The following is a 17,601-nucleotide window of genomic DNA, read 5'->3' as shown; positions in this document are numbered from 1 at the left end:
AAAAGGACATGGCTTTTACGAACTACAGAGGCAGTCTAATCCAGTTAGGAGTAGTACAGAGTTCAGATTTTGTTCTACTGAGTTCTGCACTGATCAGAACATACCTGGGGTACTGTGTATATTTATGGACATGACACTTTAAGAGGAACCTTGACAAACTGTACTGTATCCCCATTTGTACAGCCAGTGGCATAAGGGGGTCTGGAAAACACACCTTTGGAAGAAGTTTTACCAAGAGAAAAATGGCTAGTCAGTTGTATTTAAATATATGAAGTACTGGAGTAGGGAGCATACCTTTCTGAGTTGTTTCAAATGTTGGAAATAGGAGTTGGGAAGCAGATTCTGTATAAGAAAGACTTTTTGAACATTAGAATTCTCTACATTGGAATGAGTTGCCAAATTTCTCACATCTAAAAGTATTTCAGTTGGAACTAAGTGACTTTCTTTAAAAGATGCTAGAGAAAAAAAAAAGTGTGTATTACAAAGATGCTTCAGTTTTTCCTTGACAGCCTTGATATTCTATGACAAGTCAGTTCTATCTAATGGTAAATTCACCAAACAACAGCTCTTAATGTGATGAGTATATATGAGGTAATTAATTTTGGCAGTAACGGTTTTGAAACCCAATGAAGCAGAAAAAATGTTATTGGTGATTTATGTACAATCAATATAGAAATGTTTCCAAAAAAGTCAGGGAATGTATTATAGAATTATTAAAGATAATAGTTTAAATTTTGTCATGTTATAAATAATCTATTCTTATCATATAGAATGTATATCTATCCATCTATCTGTCTAAAATTTAAATTTCAAAGTAGATTTGTGTTTATCCTGTGTATATTTTTAATCTGTCATAATCTTGGTGGTAAAATCTAAAAATTATAGAATATGGAATAGTCACCTTTTGACATAACATCAGCAAACAGTGTAATTTTTTTTTAATGCCTGCATGTAAGAAATACTGAGTGCCCAGAGATTCCATATTTGGAAAACTAGTTTTGGTAGAAGTAAATCTCACCTAGAAAGCCATGATAAATCATACTATTTTAATTACTTTATAAGATTCCTCACAGAGAAATAATTGTTTATTGATACCTTTAAAATATAATTATTTTCTGACTTCTCTGAAGGAGTCATAGAATGAAATGAGAATTCTAGGTAAAAGAGACAAACTGTTTAATTATTCAAAAGGCAATGTATATGATACCTGACAAAATTGCAGTGGATAAATGTTCCTTAATATACAAACATGTCAAAACTAATGAATAGGGCTTCCCTGGTGGCGCAGTGGTTGAGAGTCTGCCTGCCGATGCAGAGGATACGGGTTTGTGCCCCGGACTGGGAAGATCCCACATGCCGCGGAGCGGCTAGGCCCGTGAGCCATGGCCACCGAGCCTGCGCGTCCAGAGCCTGTGCTCCGCAACGGGAGAGGCCACAACAGTGAGAGGCCCGCGTACCGCAAAAAACAAACAAACAAAACAAAACAAAAAACTAATGAATAAAATAGAATAAAATAAAACATCTACTGGGGGAAGCAAGACCAGTTCAAAAATGAAAGGAGCTAGGATGAGAATCATAAATAAGAGATACAAGCAAAGATTCAAAACAAATATTTTATATATTGTGTTGATATATATGTTATATTTATATTATATATGTCATTTTAAAACATATATATAATATGTTATATTTCTGACAATTTATTTATAGGAGATTGAATAAAAAATGTTATATACAACAAAATGCTTATCTATTTGGGGAAAAAAGTGTTAGCTGGTGGGTTTCTCTTTTTCAGAGAATGGGGAAAACTATCCAGTAAACTATTTCTCATTACATTATCAGCAGAACATGACAACTCCTCCTTCAAATTCTGCAATAAAATGAAAATTGCTTATAAAAGCAAAATTTAGACCTTCTGGACTATGAACAATTTGCTGTAAAACAAATACAATTGATTTAACTATTCAAAAGGGAGTAATAACACAACTAAGCAAGAATCTTATTTGGATGGAATGGTAACTTACCATGTGAAAATAAATGTACTTTTGGGAGATAAATAATTTTAATGTGTATAAGATAACCAGTATTTTAAAATATCACTAAAAAGCTGCAAATTTTTCTGAATGTAATAGGAAAACTTTGGATAGCTATATTTGTTTCTGGTAGCTATATGTTTCTCTATAAAAATTAATATAAATCAAGACAATTTGAAATAGTTCTTGATTATGAGAAATATTAACATGACATTGAATATATATATCTCACTTTCATAAAAATTTTCTTTTTAAGTGAAAATGAAACATTTTTAAATTTTTTTTATTAAATATAGATGAATCTCTCATCTTATATCTCTGACACAAATGATTATTATTTTTTCATTCAATTTATGAATGTTAGGTTAGTAGAATTTCCCATAAATGCCTTTTAATTATTTGGGAGCAAAAGATGTTTTTGTTAAAACAAGGTTAACAAGACTGGGGAGGATATTATCTTTTAAAAAAATCTTCTCTTTTAATAAACACATTAAAAATACTTACTCTACACCTTAAACATCCTAATTTCATTTGTTTACAGAAATGTTCATTGCATTTGGTAACTTTTACCTTCAAGAAATTAATTTTCCACAAATATGTTTTTATCCAAACTATTTAATATAGTAGTTCTATAAGCCTGACATTAGCCATTCAAAGTAATTTTCAGAAGCCATATTAGAATTCGGACACTATTTCTTTTCATAGTACTCTTTCTGAGAGGAATTTAATGCATTCTATAAAATGTCCTTTCACCTGTCCTCAAGCGCCCCTTGAATTCAACTATACCCTGTGTCTGCTTATGTGTCTCTGGGTTCCACATGATCACATGTCTGATTTCCAGTTCTTTTCAGTGATATCTTTTTGTAGCTTTTCAGTTTTGTTTTTGAAAAATTTATTTATTTTTTTAAGTGTGGTAAAATATACAACATAAAATTTATCATTTTAACTACTTTTAAGTATATATTTCAGTGACATTTAGCATCTATTTTTTTTTTTTTTTTGACATAGGATAAACACCAATTCCCCTGACTTCCTCATCAGGTAGTAGGATGAGTCTTCTCAAAAAAAGTAATATTGGGCTTCCCTGGTGGCGCAGTGGTTGAGAGTCCGCCTGCCGATGCAGGGGACGCGGGTTCGTGCCCCGGTCCGGGAAGATCCCACATGCCGCGGAGCGGCTGGGCCCGGGAGCCATGGCCGCTGAGCCTGCGCATCCGGAGCCTGTGCTCTGCAACGGGAGAGGCCACAACAATGAGAGGCCCGCGTACCGAAAAAAAAAAAAAAAAGTAATATTGTCACAGGCTCAAATATTATGAGGAGAATTTGGAAAATTAAGTTGTGGATTTTGCTTTGATTTACTGGCTTGCTAGTGGATTCTGGGGATTACAAAAAATTCTTTATAATCTTAGGATTATTATTGTATCTAATAATCTTAGGATTATTAGATAAATATTGGTGTAAATTGTTAATGATAAAAGTGCTAAGAGCTTAAAGAGATTTGTTTCTTGTTAAAGGACTTAGAAAAAGATATTCAGGGCTTCCCTGGTGGCGCAGTGGTTGAGAGTCCGCCTGCCGATGCAGGGGACACAGGTTCGTGCCCCGGTCCGGGAAGATCCCACATGCCGCGGAGCAGCTGGGCCCGTGAGCCATGGCCGCTGAGCCTGCGCGTCCAGAGCCTGTGCTCCACAACGGGAGAGGCCGCAACAGTGAGAGGCCCGCGTACTGCAAAAAAAAAAAAAAAAAAAAAAAAAGATATTCATTTATCTTTTGAGCACTTTCAGGTGAAGTTGATGCTCCTTCTCCTCCACATAATGAACACCATTTTTTGTACTTAAAAAAATTCTACCCCTCAATTAATTGTTTGCTCATTATTTAATAATAAGCACATATCTCTCTCTAATATTTTCCCAATAGATACAAAGGCTCAAATGTTTACTATGAATAATTCTTGAATACTAGTTTTTCTTGACAACTTAAGAGTTCCTACCTAATTCACTATCCTATTCAGTACTCACAAGTTCTTTTATTCAAAGGCCACTAAATAGTCTTGGTGAAGGTTAACATGTTCACAATCATCTGGCCAATTATAGGTTCGTGTTGTATAATTATAATTCCGTATGCTACTTGACAGGGACTGAATATAAAACTGAAAGACCAATCACCGCCCCTTTTTATTTTCAGGAATGCAAAGACACATATGGTATGACATTGTACTGAGAACTGATATGCCAGTTAGTAAATATTACATAATCATTAGAGGGTCATATAGAACATGATAGAGATGATGGGAAAAAAATGATTTGATGATGCACATTGATTTAATTATGAAGGGGAAACTATGTTAATTTTATTATTTCTCCAGACATCATATTTGGTTAAGGACTCAGACCCTGCCAATAAATATTAATTGAGCCTTATTATTTGTTAAAAATTACAGAGAGAATCAGCTCTCCTTCTGGCTTTATCTACACAATTTCACCTTTGTGCCTCTGGGTTTCTCATGGGTTAACTAATAATAGTGCCTATATTATAGATTTCTGTTAAGACTCTAATGAAATAACATACGTGACAATATTAGTAATTCTCAGAGCTCCACTTAAGGGTTAATCCTTATGATTATTAAAGTCTTCTAAAAACACAATATAATGCAATAAAAAAAATACAGAAGAAGCTGATGGTTTAGTTTTGTTTTCCTTGCCATTCTCTAGCCAACATGGTTTGCTGATTTATGTTGGTTAGCTTTTGTAATCTTGTCAACCTCAGAAGATCAAATGATGATATTTGAGAGAATCCTTTTTTAACTTAAACTGTATGTAATATATGTAGTTCTTATTAAAGTTTAATTTCTGGGGGACAGAAAGACTTGGCATTATCTATTATTAACTGATTTTCTTGCTTGAATCACGCTAAATGGATATCCAATAGCAAGAGACAGTGACAATGATATGAATTTATTATGCTTGTTTTTCATTCTCCAGTGCAAATGCTGGCCTGGATTTCAACTGAAGGATGATGGTAAAACATGTGTAGACGTTGATGAATGCTCTTTGGGCTTTCCGTGTAGCCAGCAATGCATCAATACATATGGGACCTACAGGTGCCTCTGTACAGATGGATATGAAATACAACCTGATAACCCAAATGGCTGCAAATCACTCTCAGGTATCGAATTGAACTTGTCCACTGAGTCAGCCTCAGTTACACATATGGATCTGATTTTGTAGCTATTCTTGTTGAATTCATTCCTCATTGCTGTTTCTAAGAAGTCAAAATTCTCCTCTACTTACCTTGATATGGAAATTTGTCACTCTGATATTGCATGTTGTCCACACACTGCTCTGTTTTTAGTACCATTCCAGTGTGGTCCTATGAATTATTAAGTGTTTTCTAGATTTTGAGAACAAGTAAAAACTATATCTAGCACTGCTTCCTGTATCACAGGTTCTTGGGAGCAGGTTTGGCCAAGGCTATTAAAGAGCCTGTTGTGACAGCGTCCTAATATTTTTTTTTCCTTCTCCCCTACACCATACACACACTCATATATGTGTGCCAAGGAGAACAACGGGTCAGTAATAATAATAGTAATAATGATAACAACAATAACAAAAAATCAGGAATATAAGACTATTTGAATTCTTCCAGTGATTCAACAAGTATTATTAAACTTCTGTTTATTTCAAGCAGTGTGTTTGATTTGTGAATTAGAAAATTCAATAAAATATTAAAACAAATTATGATTCATCAGGGGAGAAAATCAAACATTAAAATGATACAAAGTAATATATAATAATAACTTAAAATGGGCAGAAAATGGTGCATAATATGTTTCTATTCCTCTTACTGTGATATTGAGTATAATCAATTAAATAGCATTGCCAGTTTCTCATGTACATTTATGTTGAACAACATTTAAAAAACTAGATGTTTGGGCTTCCCTGGTGGTGCAGTGGTTGAGCGTCCACCTGCCGATGCAGGGGACGCGGGTTCGTGCCCCGGTCTGGGAGGATCCCACATGCTGCGGAGCGGCTGGGCCCGTGAGCCATGGCTGCTGAGCCTGTGCGTCCGGAGCCTGTGCTCCGCGGCGGGAGAGGCCACAGCAGTGAGAGGCCCGCATACCGTAAAAAAAAAAAAAAACTAGATTTTTCTCATCTACTTTCATAAAATAAATAAAAGGGATAGGAATTTAAAAGTTAGTTTTTTAACTGGTTAAAATTATGCACATTATGGAGAAAAATAACTCTTTTCAGTTTTTCATTCCACTCACTTATTCTTGGAATGTCCGTCTCTGAATAAATTTGTGTATTATTTGGAGCCCATTGTTTTATTTGCCAGCCTACTTTTTTTTTTTTTTGCCAGCTCACTGCTTACTACATCATTCATTTAGTGACATGGGATAAGAAGAAAAGATAAAATCTAAAAACTAGTTAGTGTTTCCATTACTTTAAACTTTTCACAAAGGATTATGAAAAGGAGGTGAATGCTAATCATTTATTTGGGTCTTGTTACATCATGTATCCATGATATAGTGGTTTTCCATTAAAAGTAATAAATAGAAACTAATAACAATTTTAATATAAATATGAGTGTCCCTGAATAATAAATCTTTTGCTAAAGGGAGGCTAGATATTTTCCCCAAAATTTATTGACATATAATTAACCTATAACATTGTGTAACATTAAGGTAATACAATGCATTCACTTGATATACTTATATACAGTAATATGATTACCATGGTAGTAGTAGCTAACATCTCCATCACTTCACATAATTACCACTGCTTTTTTGTGGTTAGAACATTTAAGATCTACTCTCTTAGCAACTTTCAAGTGTGTAGTACAGTGTAGTTATCTATAATCACAATGTAGTGCATCAGACCCCCAGAACCTATTCATCTTCCAACTGAAAGTTTGTACTCTTTAACCAACATCTCCACATGTTCCCCACCATGCAAACCTTGGTAACTACTATTCTACTCTGTTTCAATGAGTTTGGCTTTTTTAGATTCCACCTATAAGTGATATCATAGAGTATTTGTCTTTCTCTGTTTGACTTGTTTCACTTAGCATAATTCTTCAAGCACCATCCATGTTGTCTCAAATGGCAGGATTTTATTCTTTTTCATGGCTATACAGATCCCATTCATCTGTTGATGGACACTTAGGTTGTTTCCATGTCTCGGCTATTGTGAATAATGCTACAATAAATTTGGGAGTACAGATATAGCTTTGATATACTATTTTCACATCCTTTGGATATATACCCAGGAGTGAGATTGCTGGATGGCAGTTCTATTATTAATTTTTTGAGCAACCTCCATTCTGTTTTCGGTAGTGGTTGCACCAACTTACATTCCAACCAAAAGAGCACAAGGTTTGTCTTTTCTTCAGTCACTGCCAACATTTATCTCTTGTCATTTTGGTGACAGCCATTCTAACAGGTGTGAGGTGATATATCATTATGGTTTCGATTTGCATTTCCCTGATGTTCAGAGATGTTTAGCCCCTTTTCATGTGCCTATTGGCCATCTGTATGCTTTCTTTGGAAAAATGTCTGTTCAGTTCCTCTGCCCATTTTTTAATAGATTGTTTATTTTTTGTTATTGATTTATATGAGTTATTTATATATTTTGGATATTAACCCCTTATCAGATATATTATTTGCAAGTATTTTCTCCCATCCCATAGGTTGCCTTTTCATTATGTTGATTGTTTATTTTTTTTTCTTCTAAACTTTCCTTAATAGTCAATTCTTTTTTAAAATTAATTTATTTAGTTTTGGCTGTGTTGGGTCTCCATTGCTGCGCACAGGCTTTCTCTGGTTGAAGCAAGCAGGGCTACTCTTCGTTGTGGTGCGCGGGCTTCTCATTGTGGTGGCTTCTCTTGTTGCGCAGCACTGGCTCTAGGCACGTGGGCTTCAGTAGTTGCAGCATGAGGGCTCAGTAGTTGTGGCTCGCGAGCTTCGTTGCTCCACAGAGTGTGGGATCTTCCTGGACCAGGGATTGAACCTGTGTCCCCTGCATTGGCAGGCGGATTCTTAACCACTGCACCACCAGGGAAGTCCCGATTGTTTCTTTTCCTTTGCAGAAGCTTTTTTGTTTGATGTAGCTCCCATTGATGATTTTTGCTTTTGTTGTTTGTGTTTTTGGTGTCATAGGCAAACAGTCATTTCCAAGACCAGTGTAAAGGCGATTTTTCTCTATGTTTTCCTCTAGGAGTTTCAAATTTCAGGTCTTACAATTTAAGTTGTAAAGAACAGAACTGCCTAAGTATTGAGGTAGAACATGACTGATTAATAACATTTATGAATGTAGAACTATATCGATAGGAGGGCAAAGCAACTTTAACTTGAGAGACAACTCTTTTGAGTAGGGTTCTGAGTCTCTATTTAACCTCAACAGGAAGACTGGAATGATTAGAGGTGCTGCCATCACTGGTAGAAGGTGATGTCGAGCATCTGTGACACACATTTCTAATCTCTGACACAGAGTATGCTAAAACAGAGTACAGTGCCCTATGTATTATACATATACTGTAAAACTAAAGGCTGAAAGGAAGAAAGTAATAAGTTTGAACATAAATTTGAACATCATAATAATTCAAATCAAATAATTTGAATAATAATTCAAATAATATTATTCATAATAATAATTCAAATAATTTGAACATAAACAGGACAATAACTCTATAACAATAAATGATTTACAATAAAGTCCTCATTTAATCATGTAAAGTGGCTACCTTTTTCATTGTTTTTTTCTAATCTATGCTGACATTAAATGTGCTTACGAGGCATCTAAGTGTATGAATGCATCTTAGAAACAAAGATGTTTAAAAGGAGTTTGATCTTTACATATATGAAGCATGGTTAGATTATTTTTATTATCTTTCCTAGATTCTAGAACAAATAATATACTAAAGCATGTTGGACAAATAAGAAGGAAATAGACTCTTACTTAAGAGAAGCTTCCAGGCAGATGAAAAACGTGTATGTAGGCAGTGAAATTCTTGGTTTTCACTGAAGTTATTCTGAGAGCATAAGCTGGTTATTTGATTATCAAGAAAGAATTTTCTGGTTATAGGAATGTTTAGCTGTACTGTAGGTTTCTAAGATAGGTGCAGATTATCCTTCTCTGAAATTCATTTAAAAATAAGATTTCTATCCTTCCCTCCACCCCTTTCCCCCTGGTAACCGTAGGTTTGTTTTCTACATCTGTGCCTCTATTTCTGTTTTGTAAATAAGTTCATTTGTACCATTTGAGAGATTGGGATTGACATGTACACACTACTATATGTAAAGTAGATAACTAGTAAGAACCTGCTGTATAGCACAGGGAACTCTGCTCAATACTCTGTAATGACCTATATGGGAAAAGAATCTAAAAAAAAAAGTGGATATATTGTATATGTATAACTGATTCACTTTGCTGTATACCTCAAGTTAACACAACATTGGAAATCAACTATATTCCAATTTAAAAAAAAGGAACAACAAAAAATAAGATTTTAACAGCAGGTGTTTTCTCCTAATTTCAAATAAATTAGATAATTTAATATTCAAGAAGACTGAGGGAAAGAGAGGGATTTGGAATTGTCTAGATTTTCTGTACTGCACAGGCATCTGCTTTCTTTTCATATTGTTATCAGTAGAGGTGCTCAGGAAGAATTTTTTAACCATTAATCTACCAGAGGGCACTGCATTTGAACTTGCATCGCTGTAGTAACTAAACTGAGACTAAGCAGAGTTGAAAACCATAAATACTAAAGTCTAATATGTTTCTTGTCTTGGTATTTAGATGAAGAACCTTTTCTAATTCTTGCTGATCATCATGAGATAAGGAAAATTAGCACTGATGGTTCCAACTACACACTTTTAAAACAGGTATGACATTTCCATGATGATTTCATAGTATTTAATACAGTCACTCTAGATATGCATTAGAGCTGTAGCAATACCTCATAATTAGTACTTCTGAAGCATGTATTCAGGGATCCATGCATGTATGCATATAAGATTGCCATAAACTTTGTTCTGTTTGAATTGTCCAGGTGATGCCTCCAACTTGTGACATCACACCATATCCAAGAAAGTAGAAGATGCAAACCATAGCTAATGCAAGGAAAAAAACTCTCTTAAGAACAGCTAGACTAGGGAAGGTATAAAATTCTCTTTTAAGGTAGTTGTGCATTACCCAGATTGTCCCCCCAGCCCCACAGCCCTTGGGATTTAAAAATAAACATCTTTTCCAGAACCTCAAGTTTCTGCTCTTAGAACTAAGGAATAATATGGGATTGATGATCCTTAGCCTTTAAAATTTGGAATTAGCTAGGGAGCAAAAGTACGATTATAATCCAGTCATGGTTAAAAGGTTATGAGGTGCATATATTCAGCCTTACCCTTTTCATCCCTCAACCCACCTACTTCAAGAGAATCTGGGCTACTGATCCATTTTGTTGCTTAAGTTCTGTTGTCAGAGTTTACTCATATATACTATCTGAGATGAAAGGAATGATTTCCATTTATGACAGGATGGAAATGTGAATTGCTTCCCTCAAATTTTTTTTTCCCTCCCAGTCTGCAGTGAAAGCATAAAATCAAATCATTAAAACTAGACTGATTATTACATTGACTAGAGAAATCACAGTTAGTTTTAGCATATCTTTGATCGTCAGAAGTAGCTTCTTTGGAAAGATGTGGCTTGTATCTGTCCTGCTGCAAATTTCTCTTTGCCCCAAACTGTGCAATAGTGACATGAATATGTGATAGCACTCTCTAGAACAAGTGTGCCAAAAATAAAGATATTTCTTGTTCTTGTAGTATGTTTATGCCAGCACTAGGCATTAGATGAAGAAGTCCATTCATGTGTTGATTTTTCAGCAACATAAAGAATACTTAACTAAAGATAATTTTCCACTCACTCCTGGGTACCTCCATTGCTATAGTTAGAGTTTCATTCATATTGCTTAAGAATTTAGTCTTACTTTAAGTGCAGATATTCATTAGCAAGTGTGATGTTTACTATTCCCCACAGAATTGGATTTTGCAGCTTCTAAGTCACAAATTGAAAATTAAAATTTCACATGAAAATCCAGATTTCTGGCTACTCATGAAAAAATAGGAAGGTGTAGCATTTCTGGGTTCACATCCCTGAATGGACACAATCCAAGCTGGGTAGCAGCTGCCACTGTGATTTATGCCCGTGCTCTTAATTCACCAGCATCCTCAAACTTTCCGTGTGCTTACCACATACATACTTGTCTTATTCAGGAATGTCTGTGAGGTTTAGATTCTTGCTCTTGAGTTTGGAGTGTGCCACAAATACCCACTGTTTCATACTGCCTCTTTCTCTAATTATGTACCTTAAGAGATTGGGTAAAGTACAAAATATTTTCATGTTGTTTGTAAAAACTAAACAGAAGTCTATTTAAAAATATAAGAATTAAATGACTATTTCTTTAAGAGATGAGTAATACCCATAGGGAGATAGTTTAAATTTACATAACTGCTTTAAAATGGAAAAGTGTTCGTTTCCCAAATGGTTTTCTGCATTAATTTATTTTTTTCCAGTGCAGTATAACTTTAAGCATATATCAAACTTACAAAATATTGAAAATTACCTCTTTCTCTTAAGTATATTTCTCCATACCCTTTCTAGACCTTCCAAGTTAGGTGTGCAAGCTATTGATTTTCTTGTATAGTCTCTGGAAATGGGACGTGTTTATTTTCTCTTTAATAAGTTTTTTGTTTTGCTTTCTTTTGTTTTTAGCATTTCTCCCTTTTAGACTGTGCTATCTCAAAGTGAGAAAGTTTTCTTTTTAGAATACTCTATAAGCTCAGCTGAACCACAAATTTAACTAATATAGCAACAATATTTATGATCTTCAAGAAAGAACTATAACAGAGCTTCAGTGGTAGCTCCTTGCTTTATTTTCCAACCCTGTGGCTCAAGACATTTCTACTGCTATCCTTTTTTTTTTTTTTTTTTTTTTTGTCTTTCATGGCTAATACATTATCAGGGATTGTTCTTAAGGGACCAAAATGATTTTTATCTCCACGCATGATGTAAGTCTATTTCATACAGCCAAACCATTTTAATGCTCACATTGTTATAGTGTTTTTTTCCTGGTGATATAACTGTAGACTATTGCCAATCACTAGTACATAAGTGGGGATGAATTTCAAACAGTTTCTTAGTGTAGTTTATGGAAATAAGGAGGTAGTGAGGAAGATAAGGAAATGCACAAGGACCCTGAACACCTGTGTCTTTGGAGAGCATTTGTTAGTGGTGACCACGGAGTAAGGATGTAAAGACCCAAGAAACTAAAGACAAGCCTTAAAGTTTTGCTTGTGGGCTGCTTGAAATATGTCATTTTTGTTAGGAAACTTATTTTTAACCACAATTTCATCATGGCATTACAGAAATTTTCAAGGAGTTCAAGGTGGTAAAAACCAATTTCTTCCTCAAAGATTTTGTCTACATATGCAGAGTGAAGTAGAAAATAGCAGTAATTGTTTCTCCACATTTTCTCTCAGTCAAAAATAAATGAAAAGACAACATCTGTGCCTTAATTATTTGGGAATTCTGTGTGTAAATAATTAGGAAGAACAATTTATCCTAATATCTTAAATTTTATTCTCTTTATCGTATTTAGTAACAATCTCATGAAGTTTTATAGCATAAAATTATAACAACTGGTAGAATGTTTTTACCCTATATATTCTAAAACACAGTTGTAGCTAAGACAGCTATAACTTAAATTCGTACAACACATTCAGAAAATGTACTTTAATAACATGGATTTTAGAAATGAAAATTAATCAAGTAGCTTTCCAATATGTTATCCAATTCAATTCTAGCAGTGACTTTTATTCCAGTAAAATTGTATAGAGAAACAAAACACAATTTCCTAAATTAATCGTCTTGAACCAAAGGGTGCAAATCTTCAGCCACAGAAATAAAAGAAGCAAATAGGATTTTGATGAAACCAATTTTCAGCTCTGAAACCACTGGGATGACTCCAGTTTTTAGACGTTATTTTGACCATGCCCTTGGCTGTTTTAATGTTCCTTCCATATGATTCTGTAGAGAGAGCTCTACACTCTTTTCTGAAGGAATTAAGGGTAAAGCTGTAGAAAAATGACCAGTTTGGCTGGAAAGATATGTCAGAATTCAGACCTTCAATTTCTCTACATTCACGGCTTTAATTTATTGTAGTTGACTTGCTAAATTTGGAATTGGATTTTCATTCTCTAAATTGATTATTGTAAAGAAAGGAATAGGATAATTCTGCCATGACTGGGGATTGTGGGTGAATCTTTGCTAAGGTCAGAGACAACTTTCTCTCCCACCTTTTCCCTATAGAGGTCTAATATACCCATCTGAATTGCCAGGCCATCACAGAACCCTAACCCATTTACCTTATTCTTCCAGTGAGAAAAGCATTTGAACAGAAAGAATATTGTAGACTACTACTTTTTTTTTTTTTTTTTTTGCGGTACGCGGGCCTCTCACTGTTGTGGCCTCTCCCATTGCGGAGCACAGGCTCCGGATGCGCAGGCTCAGCAGCCATGGCTCACGGGCCTAGCCGCTCCATGACATGTGGGGTTTTCCCGGACCGGGGCATGAACCCGTGTCCCCTGCATCAGCAGGCGGACTCTCAACCACTGCGCCACCAGGGAAGCCCTGTAGACTACCATTGAAATGAATTTATTAAACCCTCTACAGAACTTGGAATCCATTCTGTTTATATTTTAGAACCTTGATTGTGCATAGATGACTTCTTAGATATGAATGCTTACATGTATTTAGTTAAGTAGTTCTCCAGTTATTAGGGTGTGAATGAATAATTAATGAGTCTTTTGAATCTGAGACTGAATATTAGTTGCATTTTTTTTAGCATTTATAATCATTATTCTTGATTAGTGATGCTGTCAGTAAGACTTATACTTGCATTTATTCATCTGGGCATAGTGGGGTTAAGTGATTGCAGGTTAACTTTATAATCTAGAGCTGAAGAAAAGGAGATTGCTCCTTTTAAGCCAAATAAAAGCATAAGATTTGAACCTATGATTTTAACACCATCACTGCTAGAATTTAGCCTGGCTAAGAGAAGAAAAAATCAGTATTTGCAAGAACCTTCTCTGAGTTTTGCAAATAGTGATACATAGGTCGTCCTTAGTCTTGGAGATCATTGGAAAGAAATAAAATCTGGACAGCACTAATTTAGCTTTGGCCTGAGTTTTATTAAAAAAATATATATATATCTCTGATTCAGTGTTATTATAAAATTTTGAATTCTGAGTATAGATGTGGAAACAGAACTCAGAATTGGGAACAACCATCCCTCCCCAAACCAAACCGAAGCAAACCACAAAACAAACAAACAAACAAAACTATCTCCTTGAAGATGCTAATCCTTACTTATAGGACTATAAGTACTCTTAAGCGACCCCTAAAACAATTTGAGACAACGACAACTTTAGGGTGAATATTGATGTAAAAAGCTTACATCAGATACAGAGATATGACAAAGATCTCTGGGGCTTTGCCAAGTGTCTATGGTGTCAATTATTTTTTAGCACGAGTTTATATATTAATAAAATATTCAACTCTTAAAGCAAGTTAACACAATTGAAATCTTGATCCAAGTTTTGTTAGTCCATTGGGGTAGTAAATCTATGAGCAGTAACAATAGGTCAGAATTAAACCAATCCCTAAGCAATCATTTGGAAAACTCAACAGCTAAGAAAATTCTCAGATCCTGATGTACAATCCTCAGATCAAATCACTGAAACAGTGGAACTGCCAAACCAAAGAACTGTAGTATCCAGAAACCCATCAGCTGAATTCATGTTCAATTTTGTTACCTGCTAAAAAATGCATTAATTGTGAGTCTGAAGGGAGGGATTTCCTCACATTTCTACCATGTGGAATAAAAAGTTGTTGACTACCTAGTTCCTCTTTGGTCAAATACTCACCTAAGGTTTTAACTTTTAAATTCTAATATGGCACTGTATTGCCTAATGGGCTACTTGAAGCATGAGAAAAAAAGAGAATGTTGCTATTTTGTTGAGACAAAGGCTTTTAGGGAAAGTAAAATTTTTAAACCTTCTTTTCTGACTTTCATCACATATCTATCAAGAGCTCATCTTAAATTATTGGGGGTCGTCTACCTTTCCAATTTAGATGTATACTCATAATGGCATCAAATTTATATTTAATATTAACTTAAAGTGAGACTCTTTTCCTTTATCTCTCTAAAAGCATTTTTTTCCACGTTACTGGCTATTTACTTAAACCATTAGCTATAAACATTCCAAAATTTTTCCTACTTGGAAAATATTTTCAAATACAATAAATTATGTAACATCTTAAGTGTATGGTGTAGAAAAAATGTAAATATATAATGCTTTTATAAAGAATTGGTATTCTCACAAATGCTATTTATTGTAAAACTGTACTTAGATTCAAAGGGAAATACTGATTCTTATGAATTCCTTAATCATTTTAAAACAATTTCTATTAACTATTATTCCAACATACTCTTTTTTATTTTTAGGGATTAAACAATGTTATTGGTATAGACTTTGATTACAGAGAAGAATTTATCTATTGGATTGATTCTAGTCGACCCAATGGCAGTCGCATAAACAGAATGTGTTTAAATGGAAGTGATATTAAGGTAATTACATATTACAATGATGGGATTATTCAATATTTTATTTGTGTGATTGAATTGAACAGAAAATGTTATTTGATGGTAATGATGCAACTCATAGAATGTATTAGGTTGGTTTGAATTTCACGTTTGTACAGTGTAGGTTAATATATACTTTAAATATGAAATTGGAGGTTTTTATCCTTATGTTTCATTATGACACTATTACTTGCAATAAGGTAAAAATCAAATTGAATAAATAAAATTTGAAACCTTATTCACAACCCTAGAAAATGTGATGGATGCTTAAGGCTTGAATGATTAGTGCCTGAGATTCGATTGTGTTGATTTATATAAAAGAAAATGTTCACCCTGAGAATTTGTAGTTGAAAAACATAATTATTAGACTGTAGATTGAACTTATAGCACTATTAAAATTAACTTGCTATAGATGGAATTAGTTGAATGCATTTGTGTAAAATCATGAATGTTCTGAGTAGGCAGCATGGTAATTAAACACGTGTCACCTTATAGATATGAACTACTTGGCACCATTTCTATGCTAACTTGAGTTTTAAAATAAAATTATTTGTACTGTATATATGTAGTAAAATGTATCATAAAGAAGTTCAAATTCAAGTAGATAGAACTCAATTACTTTAACTTTTCTTGTAGCCATCTATAATATTGTATAGAAAGCTTTGGTGGAAGCAATCAGTTTTGAAAATATTAATGAAACCTTGTAATGTATATATATATAAAATGCCAAAACAATCAGTAGGTTGGGTACAGGGAGTTCAGAATAACTGCTATTGGTTATTTTATATGCAGCATATTTGTGCATACAAAGCCTATATCCTTATTATATTTGATATTGACATAGGTTACAATTGAGCACAGCAGTTGAATGAGTATATTTTTACTTCCCTTTGGTTGGGTGAAATACTTAATGTATGTTCTTGCTTGTATTTTTTTCTCTCTTTGTAGTAGATAATTTAAATAGGGCAAGAACAGTTGGGGGAGTGGTGAATGCTATTGGTATCTCCCCAAGAACCTGTTATTAATAAATAACATCAATAAATTTTTGTGCTTGTGTGTCTCTGCCTGTGATAGAATTTTTGCCCAAAATTTTGAGAGGAGAAGGAAACTCTAATGAAAATGTGATAAACAACTGTGTAACCATCCAAGAGCCTTTTATTTTGGTGTTTCTTTCTTAAACCTTTATGGAATTTCTAGGGGTCTGATTACATATTGGGTAATTCCTCATAAACAAGTAAGTAATTTTATTAGGTAAATTGTTCTATGTTTTGTGCTTATCTAAATCCCATTTCAAATGTTTAAATACAATTCTGTATCTCTGAAAAAAATCAAGAAGCAATTGCTTAGTTCTTATTCTAGGCATTTACACTGTTAACTTTTTAAATTCTTATTTTGTTAGGTAGTGCATAACACAGCTGTCCCCAGTGCACTTGCTGTCGATTGGATTGGAAAAAACCTCTATTGGTCTGACACAGAAAAAAGGATCATTGAAGTATCCAAACTCAATGGCTTATACCCTACTATACTGGTTAGCAAAAGGCTGAAGTTTCCCAGGGACCTGTCTTTAGATCCTCGTGCTGGGTTTGTAACAAACATTGAAAATCTTAAATTAAAGATTAAGACTGTGGATTATGTCCAATATGGTAAATCCTTGTCTATAGATTTTAACATGGGAACCCATGAAAAGTGTAAATGTGTAGAAAGTTTTATTGAGAAATCAAAAAGAGAAATGTGACTATAACAGGGATTTCCCTAGTGGTCCAGTGGTTAAGACTTCACCTTCCAATGCAGGGGGTGCAGGTTTGATCCCTGGTTGGGGAGCTGAGATCCCACATGCCTCGTGACCAAAAAACCAAAATATGAAACAGAAGCAGTA

At 34.2% G+C, this 17,601-nt stretch overlaps 1 protein-coding gene across 9 annotated transcripts in view; it reads left to right on the top strand.

Annotated features, from left to right (window-relative positions):
- Window positions 1–17,601, top strand: part of LRP1B (LDL receptor related protein 1B) — a 1,831,517-nt gene that overhangs the window by 1,573,639 nt on the left and 240,277 nt on the right. For all 9 annotated transcript variants that reach the window (XR_013828854.1, XM_079925113.1, XM_079925117.1 and 6 more), the window contains 4 exons: window positions 5,009–5,192; window positions 9,824–9,909; window positions 15,588–15,710; window positions 17,125–17,306. Coding sequence is in view for 8 of the 9 variants with exons in the window: in XM_079925113.1 (XP_079781239.1) it covers window positions 5,009–5,192; window positions 9,824–9,909; window positions 15,588–15,710; window positions 17,125–17,306 (575 nt within the window). In the remaining variant the exon portion in view is untranslated. The remainder of the gene's footprint in view (window positions 1–5,008; window positions 5,193–9,823; window positions 9,910–15,587; window positions 15,711–17,124; window positions 17,307–17,601) is intronic.

Source organism: Stenella coeruleoalba (genome assembly GCF_951394435.1).
Source record: "Stenella coeruleoalba genome assembly, chromosome: 6".
Taxonomy (NCBI): Eukaryota; Metazoa; Chordata; class Mammalia; order Artiodactyla; family Delphinidae; genus Stenella; species Stenella coeruleoalba.
Note: the sequence above shows the minus strand (reverse complement) of the source record. Positions and strands in the feature narration are given on the sequence as shown.